This window comes from Pelodiscus sinensis, chromosome 24, assembly GCF_049634645.1.
Source record: "Pelodiscus sinensis isolate JC-2024 chromosome 24, ASM4963464v1, whole genome shotgun sequence".
NCBI classification, from domain to species: domain Eukaryota; kingdom Metazoa; phylum Chordata; order Testudines; family Trionychidae; genus Pelodiscus; species Pelodiscus sinensis.
The window spans coordinates 10,589,118-10,601,244 of record NC_134734.1 but is presented as its reverse complement, the minus strand read 5'-3'; the positions used below and the strand labels follow the sequence as shown (position 1 = coordinate 10,601,244).

The following is a 12,127-nucleotide window of genomic DNA, read 5'->3' as shown; positions in this document are numbered from 1 at the left end:
TGCAGGGACTGCTCGCCCAGAGCTGAGACACAGCCACCTCTGCGGCAGGGTGGCTGGGAGCCCAGCGGGTTCCCCCATACGATGTTACCTCCTTGTAGAGGGAGTAGAGGAAGACAATGGTCTGGATGGTCTTGCCGAGGCCCATCTCGTCAGCCAGGATGGTGTCAGTGCCCTGGGCCCAGGAGAAGCGCAGCCAGTTCAGCCCCTCCAGCTGGTACATGTGCAGGGTCCCGCCCGTGGAGGTGATGAAGCGCGGCTGGGTCTCGTACTTCACCGTGGGCTGCAGGGCGAGAAAGAGAGCCAATGGGGAGTTGTGGGGATGCTAAGGGAATGTCTAGCAACCCCCTACAGGCTGGAGGCTGGGAGCAGCAATGGGAACACCCCGCAGGCTGTCAGGTGAGATGTTGGCCCCCCCCGCACTAACTCACCAGCCCCCCACCCCTATCTCTCCCTCACCCACACGCACACACAAGGAGTCAGCGACCCACCGTGCCGCACACAAACCTAGAGATCTGCCCCACACAGAGTCCCAGATCCCTCTCTCTCACATCCACACAGCCCCCTCCTGTCCTGCCTCTGCAGGAATGCCAGGAGGCAGGGTGGCTGCAGGGGCTGTGCCCTGGGACCCTCTGGCTGTGCTCCCTGTGAAGCTGCCCTGCCAGAACCTGGCTACCTCTCAACTCCATTCCCCTGGGGCACAATGTGGGGGAGAGGGCACTCACATCGTTGGTGGGGGAATTTGGGGGGCCCTCCGATGGCATCTCTTTCTTCTTTTTCTTGTACTTCCGGGGCTGGGCCGGGTCCTCACCCATGATCAGCTCCCTGGGGAGTTGAGAGCAGGGTTAGGGACTGACCCAGAGGTTTTCCTGTTCTGGGAGCATAGGGAGACTAAACCAGGAGGCAATGGGAGAGATCACGGGGCCCTTCGAAGCCCCCCGCCATGGCAGGGAAAGCACAAGGCCAGAGGTGGCCGGACGTGAGCCACGCCCTATGCTGAAATCCTCCTGCCAGGCCCTGGCTGACCGGACATGAGAGAGAAATTCCTTCCCAACCCCACATCTAGCGAGTGGTTGGAATCTGCACATGCCCTGGCAGCAGGGGAGGACAGAGAAGTTCTCCAGGTGCCTGGCCATCCTGTCTCTAGAAGGGGCCCAGCTCCAGAAGTTTACAGCCAGGCTTGCCAGCCGGCCTGTTATCCTGCCGCAGGCTGGGATGGCTCTGAATTGGGGAGCTCTGTGACAGCAGAGCTGCCTGTCAGGTCTCAGAGTATTCTTGGACTTGGGGGTTGTCTACACTGGAAATGCCACAGTGGCCTGAGACGAGCACGAGGCAGATGGGGGAGTCCTGTCTACACCCAGGGCATGCCAGGTGTGCCGTGTTTGACAGGCCCAAATGAGCGATGGAGCTACGCTTTGTCCCCAACGGTCAGGTAGGGTCTTCAGATCTTCAGATGGGTCTGCATCTTGTCTCTGCTGCCTGCCCCCACCCCCAGGGCTAGAAGAGAGGGAGGGCAGGCGGGCTATACTGCAAGGGAGCAAGGGTGAAGAGGGAAGGATGGGTGGACTGGCCACCTCTGGCAGACCTGTGTCTCCAGTAGGCATGCTTGTGGAAGTCAAAGTCAGGAATGGCCATCTCGTCCTCCTCCCACGTGGACTGGTCGTAAGGCAGGTCGCGCCATTTCACCAGGTAGTGGTAGTTCCCTTTTTTGTCGATGCTGCGTGGCCAGGGGCAGAGAGGAGGGAGCGGTAAGGGGCAGGAAGACTTCCCCTCCCCCCACGCCACCCATCCCAGTGCCCAGGGTGGTGCTGAGGATTTTGGGGACAGAAATTAGGGTTTCCAGCTCTTTGCAGAGCCAGCCTAGCACAGGGACCACAGGACAGAACAGGGGGAAATGGGGGGCACCCAGCATCTCGGAGGCTGTGGGGGCAGACTGAGACTTGCCCAGGGCCCCGAGACAGTGAAGGGGGTAGATTGGGTGGGAGGGGGGTAGCACGGGGATCAGCCAGCATCCCAGGGGCAGCACAGTGGGCAGACAGGGGCACACCAGGAACCATGGGGCAGCATGGGGGACAACAGCGGCAACCCAAGGCCCCACAGCAGCACGGAGGCAGACAGGCAAGAAGCAGGGTCCGGCCCTGCCCCACCTGTGGTTGATGATGCGGTGGATGGCCATCCACTCGGGCTTGATGCCATAGCGGTAGAACCTCTCCTCCATCTGGGCGTAGAGCGGGTCCTTGCTCTTCCGCTTCTCACTCTTGCCGTCATCATCGCCAGAGCCATAGTCCAGCGGGGGCGGCTCGTCCATATCGTTCTTCCGCTGGTAGTTGCGGTACATCACCAGGTGGAAGATCTCCAGCTGGGCGGGCCGAGAGAGAAGAGGTGAGCGCTCAGTTCCCAGCGGTGTGTCAGGCTCTGCACAGACCCCCTGACTGAGATCAGGGCCCCAAGTATACAGAGCCCGCACACACCCCCAGCACAGAGTACCATGTCCCCCCCAGCACCCACTCGGCACCCCAACACCTCCAAGCACACAGCTCCCCCACATACCCACAGCACAACCTTGTAGTGGCTCTGATGGCCACAGCAACGGTGGAGAAAGCCATGGCTAGGAACTGCCCCCAAGGGCACAGGGAACTGCCCCCAAGGGCACAGAGATCTCCCTCCTCACCGTCCTGCACTTGCTGGCCTCAGTCCCTCCTCCCGCCCCACCTCCCGGCCCCAGAGAGCTACCTGCAGTTCCTTGGCCCAGGAGCAGTGCCAGTAGGACTGGCCGACCCACTTGACAAAGAATTCCCGCTCCGAGCGCCCCTGCAGCGCCTTGGGCGAGGGCTCATCTGGGCCAGTATCAGGCGGCCGGGGCACCAGCACAGGTGGGGGTGGCTCTCCCCAGCGCCAGTGCAGGATCTTCTGCACACGGCCCTTTAGCACGGGGCACTGTAGAGGGGACAAAGGCAGAGTCAGGTGGGAGGATAGTTGGCTGTCCCACCCCAGAGGTGGCCACACCTCAGCACTGGGCGAGGGGTCCCTGTGTAACCAGCCACTCCGCCCCAGAGGTGGCTGCATCTCAGCACTGGGTGAGGGGTCCCTGTGTAACCAGCCACTCCGCCCCAGAGGTGGCTGCATCTCAGCACTGGGTGAGGGGTCCCTGTGTAACCAGCCACCCTGCCCCAGAGGTGGCTGCATCTCAGTGCTGGGGAAGGGGTCCCTGTGTAACCAGCCACCCCGCCCCAGAGGTGGCTGCATCTCAGTGCTGGGCATGGGGTCCCTGTGTAACAGGCCACCATGCCCTAGAGGCGGACGCATCTCGGCTCAGTTTCTGCAGTTCTCCCCAAAACCACAAACTCCCAGTCTCTCTGGGATCCAGGGGGACAAAAAGGCCCCAGAGTCACTTTACAATGAAGAGACCACACAGAGCCACTCTGCACTTTTCCCTCCTCACTCGGCCTGGAGGAGCCAGCTGGAGGCTCACCCAGCCTAAGGCAACAGATCTCTCCAGAGGGGGCTTTGCACTTGCCCACCCAGGGAGCTGAGCAGGGCGCCCTACCGTGCATCGAGGGCAGAGCCATTCCCCATTGGGGATCTCAGGCAGCGGCGGGTTAAGGCAGTGGATGTGGTAGGATGAGATGCAGGCATCACAGCACAACAGTTCCCCGCCATCCTTGCAGACCCGGCAGTACTCCATGTGGTCATCCTCCTCCTCCTTCTCACCCTCCTCCTCCAGCTCTTCCTCATACTCCTCGTCCTCCTCCTTGGCCTCCCACTGAACCCCTTCCTTCTCCTGCAGGAGTAGCAGGCAGCAGGTGAGGAGGGGTGGGAGGTTATTGGATTGCAGCATGAACACACCAATCACTGATGCCACCACTGTTCTATGTTTGCACCAAATCTTGTACAGAGTGGGTCAAGTGAGCGGTCTCTGATAAGCTGACAATTCTCTGATCATACATGAGCATCAGTTTTGTATTTGAAGTTATGAGAACTGGCTCTGGACTTGTATTTCAAATGTTTGCTTCTGCGAGACACCACAGGCTTGGCCCACGTGTCGTGAAAGGGGGGTAGTCAAGAGGGGAGCAGCACTTCACTGACAATGTATTGCAGGCGGTGCTGATCCACAGCTGCTGGGCTTTGCTGTGAGTGCTCAGACCAGCATGTAGGCAATACCGGCTGCCCAAAAGGCACCGAGTCACGCAAGGGCAGCTGACTTGCTCATTTGACAAATTCCAACTTGGGACATAATTTTACACAGCAAGAACAATGGGATTCCCACCACATGGGCAAGGACACAAAGAGGGCCCTGAGGGCTCCTCCATTTTGTCTTCATTCCGGCTAATCTCCTCGGAAGGACCTCTGCTGTGAGCTGAAGCCTGAAGGGAGGGATGACCCATCCTAGGAGGGGACGTATTCCAGAGACTTGTTTTATTTGTTCCATTTCTGCTACAAGCGTGCACCAAGAACTTTGCTAAAGGTGTATGTAATCTGATTGTTTTATCAATTTCTATCAATACATTTTCAGATGTTAGATTCTAAAGGATTGGTGCAGGGTTCTCTTTTGAGTAAGGTCTAAGATATATGTCGACCTGGGAATGTGTTGATCCTCTGGGATCAGAAGAGCCTGTTTGGATTTGGTGAGACTGGTTTTCATAACCTCTCACCTGTGTAAGGAGCGGTGCTAGTGGTGGCACAGGGAAGCTGGAGCATCTAAGGGAATTTCTTGTGTGACTTTTTGTAATCCACTGTTGCAAATGGAAGTGCTCTTTGTGACTGGTTTCGTGCCTTAGAGGGGTGGACCCCCAGGAGTTGACTGTCAATAGCCCTGTCTCTAAGAAATTCACCCTGATTTGACCCTCTCAGCAGTGCCCCCAAAACCTCCTGTATTACATGGGGACGGGAGCCCAAGCAAGGCCAAGATAGCGTGGGGCATGCCTGCTCTCAGACCCAACACCAGGCGCGGCCCAAGTGCCCAAAGGGACGTACCCCCAGGCATAGACCCAATGCCAGACGTGGCCCAAGTGCCCAGTGGGACGTATCCCCGGGCAGAGATCAACAGCTTCTCTCAGAAGAAAACTGATTCTCTTCCCTCCAAAGCTGAGCATCCTGCCCAGGGAAACTGAGTCGGAATGGCCCACTTTTCAGCAGCAGATAGCCACCTGAGTCGCCCCAATCACATAGGCCAAGTCTCTAAGGACACTGACTTCTTGGGACGGACTCCTGTCATTAGCACCCAAACCACCAGTCTCTTCTGGGATGTCTGTAGAGGGACAGGGATGGAACCTAGCAGGCAGGGAATTGGGAAGCAAGGGAGAAAGTTAGCTCACAGCCAGGAAGGGACAGAGGGTGGCTTACGCAGTGAGGGCAGCTCCATTTGCCCTCAGGCGCCTTGTCGAGTTCGGGATCCAGGCAAACCAGGTGGTAGGCCCTGGGGCAGGTGTCACAGAGGATGATCTCACCACCCTGCTGACACACTTCGCAGTAGTCCTGGTGGTCTGTCTCGTAGCCATCCACTTCCTCCTCTCCGGTCACTGGGAGGGAACACAAGAGCAGATGCTGCAGAAAGCTCAGACCTACCGGCATACCCCAAAGGGCATGCTGCTCCCGCCCCGCATGCCAGCCACCTCCTTGTCCCCCACCATGAGGGTGCGTGGGCTATAATGGCAGAGAAACAGGAGGGCTAGGGCAAAACTGGGAGGCAAAGTCAAATCAGGATCTTAGATGCCTATATACAAATGCAAGAAGTATGGGGAATAAGCAGGGAGAACTGGAAGTGCTAATAAATGAGTACAATTATGACATTGTTGGCATCACAGAAACCTGGTGGGATAATACACACGATTGGAATGTTTGTATGGAAGGGTACAGCTTGCTCAGGAATGATAGACAAAGAAAAAAGGGAGGAAGTGTTGCCTTCTATATATTAAAAATGAACACACTTGGGCTGTGTCCAGACTCCATGCCTCCGTCGACGGAGGCATGTAGATTAGCCAGCTCGGAAGAGGGAAATGAAGCCGCGATTAAAATAATCGCGGCTTCATTTAAATTTAAATGGCTGCCCCGATCTGCCGATCAGCTGTTTGTCGGCAGATCGGGAGAGTCTGGACGCGATGCCCCGACAAAGAAGCCTTTCTTCATCGACACAGGTAAGCCTCGTGAAACCAGGTTTACCTGTGTCGATGAAGAAAGGCTTCTTTGTCGGGGCATCGCGTCCAGACTCTCCCGATCTGCCGACAAACAGCTGATCGGCAGATCGGGGCAGCCATTTAAATTTAAATGAAGCCGCGATTATTTTAATCGCGGCTTCATTTCCCTCTTCCGAGCTGGCTAATCTACATGCCTCCGTCGACGGAGGCATGGAGTCTGGACACAGCCTTGGAGAGAGGTGGAGATGGACATAGGAGACAGAAGTGTTGAGAGTCTCTGGGGGTACGTCTACACTACAGCGCTAATTCGAACTAACTTAGTTCGAATTAGTTAATTCGAACTAAGCTAATTCGAACTAACGCATCTAGAACTAAAAACTAGTTCGAATTAGCGTTTTGCTAATTCGAACTAGCATGTCCACATTAAGTGGACCCTGAACCAGGCTTAAGGATGGCCGGAAGGAGTGCCAGCAGGGCATCAGAGGAGGACTTAGAGCGTGGAGATGCTGTCTCAGGCTAGCCGAGGGCTGTGCTTAAAGGGTCCCGACCCCCACCCCGGACAGACAGTTCTCAGAGGTGTCCCGCTTGCAAAGCAGTCCTGCCTTGGAGTGCCCGGACTACCCACACTGGGCACATCACAGCACTCGGCCATCAGCCCGGCTGCACTTGACACAGGCTGCCATCTGGGGAGAGGGGGCAATTGGGGGGCTGCAGGAGAGCTTCCACCCCCAGAAGCCCGCAGAGCCAGCCCAGTCCTCCCCATCGGGGGTGTGTACCCCATTCCTCCCTCACCTCCTTCCACTTACCCTTCCCTAGCCCCTCCTCTTGATGTACAAAACAAAGGACAATTGTGTTGAAAAATGGAATCTGTCTTTATTGAACAAAACTGGGAGAGACTGGGAAAAGGAGGTGAGAGAGGGGAAGAGAGAGGCTGGGAGAGGGGAGGGCAACTAAAATGATCAGGGCTTGGGAACAGGTCCCATATGAAGAGAGGCTAAAGAGACTGGGACTTTTCAGCTTAGACAAGAGGAGACGGAGCGGGGACAGGATAGAGGTCTCTAAAAGCAGGAGTTGGGTGGAGAGGGTGCATACAGAAAAGTTCTTCATTAGTTCCCATAAAAAAGGACTAGAGGACAGCAAAGGAAAGGAATGGGTAGCAGGCTTCAAACTAGTAACAGAAAGTTCTTCTTCACAAAGCAAAGAGTCAACCTGTGGAACTCCTTGCTGCAGGAGGCTGTGAAGGCTACAACTAGAACAGAGTTTAAAGGGAAGTGAGATCAAGTCATGGAGGTTGGGTCCATGGAGTGCTATTAGCCCGGGGGTAGGAGCGGTGTCCCTGCCCAAGGTTTGTGGAAGGCTGGAGAGGGATGGCACGAGACAAATGGCTTGGTCACTGTCTTCGGTCCATCCCCTCCAGGGTCCCTAGGGTTGGCCACTGTCGGCAGACAGGCTACGGGGCTAGATGGACCTTTGGTCTGACCCAGGACAGCCATTGTAAGCTCAGGGCTCAGGGTCGGGGGTCTCAGTGGACCACCTTGATTTTCATGCACACCTGCTCCTGGGTGGCCAGGCTGGCAGCTCTCCTGCCCTAAACGGCCACTTTCCTGTGCCTAGTGCGGAGGTCGTGGACGAGGTCCACGATGTCCGCACTAGACCAGGCGGGTGCCCGCCTCTTGCAGTCCCGGGCAAGCTCCCGGGAGCCTCCAGCCTGGTCCTGGGAAGAGGGGGAGGGCTGGGGGGCATCGGGTGGGTGGCTCGATCCGTGCCAGGTGCAGGGTCTGCTGGCTGGGTGCTGGCAGGCTTGCACCTGGCACGGGCACCGTGGCCAGCCCGTGCCCCTTTAAGGGCTCCGGGGCCGGGAGGGGGGCAATAGAGTTTCCCTGGTGTTGGCCAGAGTGGCCACCAGGGAAACCTGGGGAGGGCTAGCCTCCCACTAGTTCGAATTAAGGGGCTAAACACCCCTTAATTCAAACTAGCTAGTTCGAACTAGGCTTAATCCTCGTAAAATGAGGTTTTCCTAGTTCAAACTAAGCGCTCCGCTAGTTCGATTTAAATTCGAACTAGCGGAGCGCTAGTGTAGTGCCTATTAAAGTTAGTTTGAACTAACGTCCGTTAGTTCGAATTAACTTTGTAGTGTAGACATACCCACTAGGCGTATACTACAGGTCACCTACCCAGGTGGAAGAAGTGGATCAGGCTCTTTTTGAACAACTAACAATATCATCCAAAGCCCAAGATTTGGTGGTGATGGGGGACTTCAACTATCCAGATATATGTTGGGAAAATAACACAGCGGGACACAGACTATCCAATAAGTTCTTGGACTGCAACCTTTTTATTTCAGAAGGTTGAAAAAGCTACTGGGGGGAAGCTGTTCTAGATTTGATCCTAACAAATAGGGAGGGACTGGTTGAGAATTTGAAAGTGGAAGGCAGCTTGGGTGAAAGTGATCATGTATACACCTTGAATACTGTGTCCAATTCTGGTCTCCCCATCTCAAAAGCCATATGGTGGAACTGGAAAAAGTACAGAGAAGAACAACAAAGACGATCAAGGGTATGGAATGGCTTCCATACAAGGAGCAACTAAAAAGATTAGGGATGTTCAGCTTAAAAAAGAGATGATGGAAGATGTATCATAATCTTGATAAAGATATATACAATCATGAATGGTGTGGAGAAAGTGAGTAGAAGAGTGGTATTTATCCTTTCCCATAACACAAGAACTAGGGGTCACCAGAAGCTATTAACTAGCAGCTGGTTTAATTAAAAAACCATGGGAAATACTTTTTTACACAATGCATAATTAAGCTATGGAAGCCAAAAGTATAACTGGGTTAAAAAAATAACTGGGCAAGTTTTTGGAGGAGATGTCTATCAGTGGTAGTAAGCCAGCAGCTTAGGGATTCAATCCATGTTCAGGGTGACCCTCAAGGAGAGGAGCAACAAGAATGATTAAAGGTCTAGAGAACATGACCTATGAAGGAAGACTGAAAGAATTGGGTTTCTTTAGTTTAGAAAAGAGAAGAAGGGAGACATGATAGCAGTTTTCAGATATCTAAAAGGGTGTCATAAGGAGGAGGGAGAAAACTTGTTCATCTTGGCCTCTGAGGATAGAGCAAGAAGCAATGGGCTTAAACTGCAGCAAGGGAGGTTTAGGTTGGACATTAGGAAAAAGTTCCTAACTGTCAGGGTGGTCAAACACTGGAATAAATTGCCCAGGGAGGTTGTGGAATCTCCATCTGTGGAGATATTTAAGAGTAGGTTAGATAAATGTCTATCAGGGATGGTCTAGACAGTATTTGGTCCTGCCATGAGGGCAGGGGTCTGGACTCGATGACCTTTCGAGGTCCCTTCCTGTCCTAGTATTCTATGATTCTATGATTCTATGAAATCATAGAGTTCACAATTCTAAGGAAGGGTAGAAGGGAGAACAGCAAAATAGAGACAATGGATTTCGGGAAGGCAGATTTTGGTAAGCTCAGAGAGCTGATAGGTAAGGTCCCATGGGAATCAAGACTGAGGGGAAAAACAACTGAGGAGAGTTGGCAGTTTTTCAAAGGGACATTGTTAAGGGCCCAAAAACAAGCTATTCCACTGCATCGGAAAGATAGAAGATATGGCAAAAGACCGCCTTGGCTTAACCACGAGATCTTGCATGATCTAAAAATAAAAAGGAGTCATATAAAAAATGGAAAGTAGGACAAATTACAAAAGATGAACATAGGCAAACAACACAGGAATGCAGGGGCAAGGTCAGAAAGGCAAAGGCACAAAATGAGCTCAAACTAGCTATGGGAATAAAGGGAAACAAGTAGAGTTTTTATAAATACATTAGAAGCAAGAGGAAGACCAAGGACAGGGTAGGCCCACTGGTCAGTGAGGAAGGAGAAACAGTAACAGGAAACTTGGAAATGGCAGAGATGCTTAATGACTTCTTTGTTTCGGTCTTCACTGAGAAGTCTGAAGGGATGCCTAACAGTGAATGCTAGTGGGAAGGGAGGAGGTTTAGAAGATAAAATAAAAAAAGAACAAGTTAAAAATCACCTAGAAAAGTTAGATGCCTGCAAGTCACCAGGGCCTGATGAAATGAATCCTAGAATACTCAAGGACCTGATAGAGGAGGTATCTGAGCCTCTAGCTATCATCTTTGGAAAATCATGGGAGACAGGAGAGATTCCAGAAGACTGGAAAAGGGCAAATATAGTGCCCATTTATAAAAAGGGAAACAAGAACAACCCAGGAAACTACAGACCAGTTAGTTTAACTTCTGTGCCAGGGAAGATAATGGAGCAAGTAATTAAGGAAATCATCTGTAAACACTTGAAAAGTGGCAAGGTGATAGGGAACAGCCAGCATGGATTTGTAAAGAACAAATCATGTCAAACCAATCTGATAGCTTTCTTTGATAGGATAACGAGTCTTGTGGATAAGGGAGAAGTGGTGGATGTGGTATACCTAGACTTTAGTAAGCCGTTTGATATGGTCTCGCATGATATTCTTATCAATAAACTAGGCAAATACAACTTAGATGGGGCTACTATAAGGTGGGTGCATAACTGGCTGGATAACTGTACTCAGAGAGTAGTTATTAATGGTTCACAATCCTGCTGGAAAGGTATATCAAGTGGGGTTCCGCAGGGGTCTGTTTTGGGACCGGCTCTGTTCAACATCTTCATCAACGATTTAGATATTGGCATAGAAAGTACGCTTATTAAGTTTGCAGATGATACCAAGCTGGGAGGGGTTGCGACTGCTTTGGAGGATAGGGTCATAATTCAAAACGATCTGGACAAATTGGAGAAATGGTCTGAGGTAAACAGGATGAAGTTTAATAAAGACAAATGTAAAGTGCTCCACTTAGGAAGGAACAATCAGTTTCACACATACAGAATGGGAAGCAACTGTCTAGGAAGGAGTACGGCAGAAAGGAATCTAGGGGTTATAGTGGACCACAAGCTGAATATGAGTCAGCAGTGTGATGCTGTTGCAAAAAAAGCAAACATGATTCTGGGATGCATTAACAGGTGTCTTGCTCACAACACACCAAGTCATTCTTCTGCTCTACTCTGCGCTGGTTAGACCTCAGTTGGAATATTGTGTCCAGTTCTGGGCACCGCATTTCAAGAAAGATGTAGAGAAATTGGAGAGGGTCCAGAGAAGAGCAACAAGAATGATTAAAGGTCTAGAGAACATGACCTATGAAGGAAGGCTGAAAGAATTGGGTTTGTTTAGTTTAGAAAAGAGAAGACTGAGGAGGGACATGGTAGCTGTTTTCAGGTATCTAAAAGGGTGTCATAAGGAGGAGGGAGAAAACTTGCTCATCATGGCCTCTGAGGATAGAACAAGCAGCAATGGGCTTAAACTGCAGCAAGGGAGGTTTAGGGTGGACATTACGAAAAAGTTCCTGTCAGGGTAGTCAAACACTGGAATAAATTGCTCAGGAAGGTTATGGAATCCCCATCTCCGAAGATATTTAAGAGTAGGTTAGATAAATGTCTATCAGGGATGGTCTAGACCCGTGGTTCCCAACCCGGTGCCCGTGGTCGCCATGGCGCCCGCCGGGCCCTTTACGTGCGCCCGCAGAGCAATCTAGGCTGGCCCCGCCCCCGGGCGTGCGGCAGGTGCCAGCCCCGGGCATGTGGCCGGCCCCGGGTGTGCCGCGTGTGCCGGTGCCGACCCTGACTCCCGCCCCCGGGTGCGCCGCGCGTGCCCTTGCCGGCACTGGCGCTGGCCTTGGCTCCGCCCCCGGGGGCGCCACGCGTGCCCTTGCTGGACCTGGCCCCGGCCCTGGCCCTGGCCCCCGGGGCGCCGCACGTGCCCGCGCCAGCCCCGGCCGTGCGGAACCTGGGCAGCCCCTGCCCGGGATCGCGGCACATGCCGGTGCCGACCTCGGGCGTGCGGCGCATGCTTGGCACCACCCCCGTACGCACAGCGCGTGAGCAGCCCCGCCCCCCAGGCGCCCGGCAGCCCCAAAACGTTGGGGACCACTGGTCT

General features: G+C 53.4%; 1 protein-coding gene across 6 annotated transcripts in view; it reads right to left on the bottom strand.

Moving 5' to 3' along the window:
* CHD3 (chromodomain helicase DNA binding protein 3) overlaps nucleotides 1-12,127 on the bottom strand; it is a 78,164-nt gene that overhangs the window by 24,700 nt on the left and 41,337 nt on the right. For all 6 annotated transcript variants that reach the window (XM_075908082.1, XM_075908084.1, XM_075908086.1 and 3 more), the window contains exons 9-15: nucleotides 5,341-5,516; nucleotides 3,545-3,778; nucleotides 2,731-2,934; nucleotides 2,145-2,356; nucleotides 1,583-1,714; nucleotides 723-822; nucleotides 89-280 (exon numbers count right to left, since the gene is read on the bottom strand). In XM_075908082.1, coding sequence (XP_075764197.1) covers nucleotides 89-280; nucleotides 723-822; nucleotides 1,583-1,714; nucleotides 2,145-2,356; nucleotides 2,731-2,934; nucleotides 3,545-3,778; nucleotides 5,341-5,516 — 1,250 coding nt within the window. The remainder of the gene's footprint in view (nucleotides 1-88; nucleotides 281-722; nucleotides 823-1,582; nucleotides 1,715-2,144; nucleotides 2,357-2,730; nucleotides 2,935-3,544; nucleotides 3,779-5,340; nucleotides 5,517-12,127) is intronic.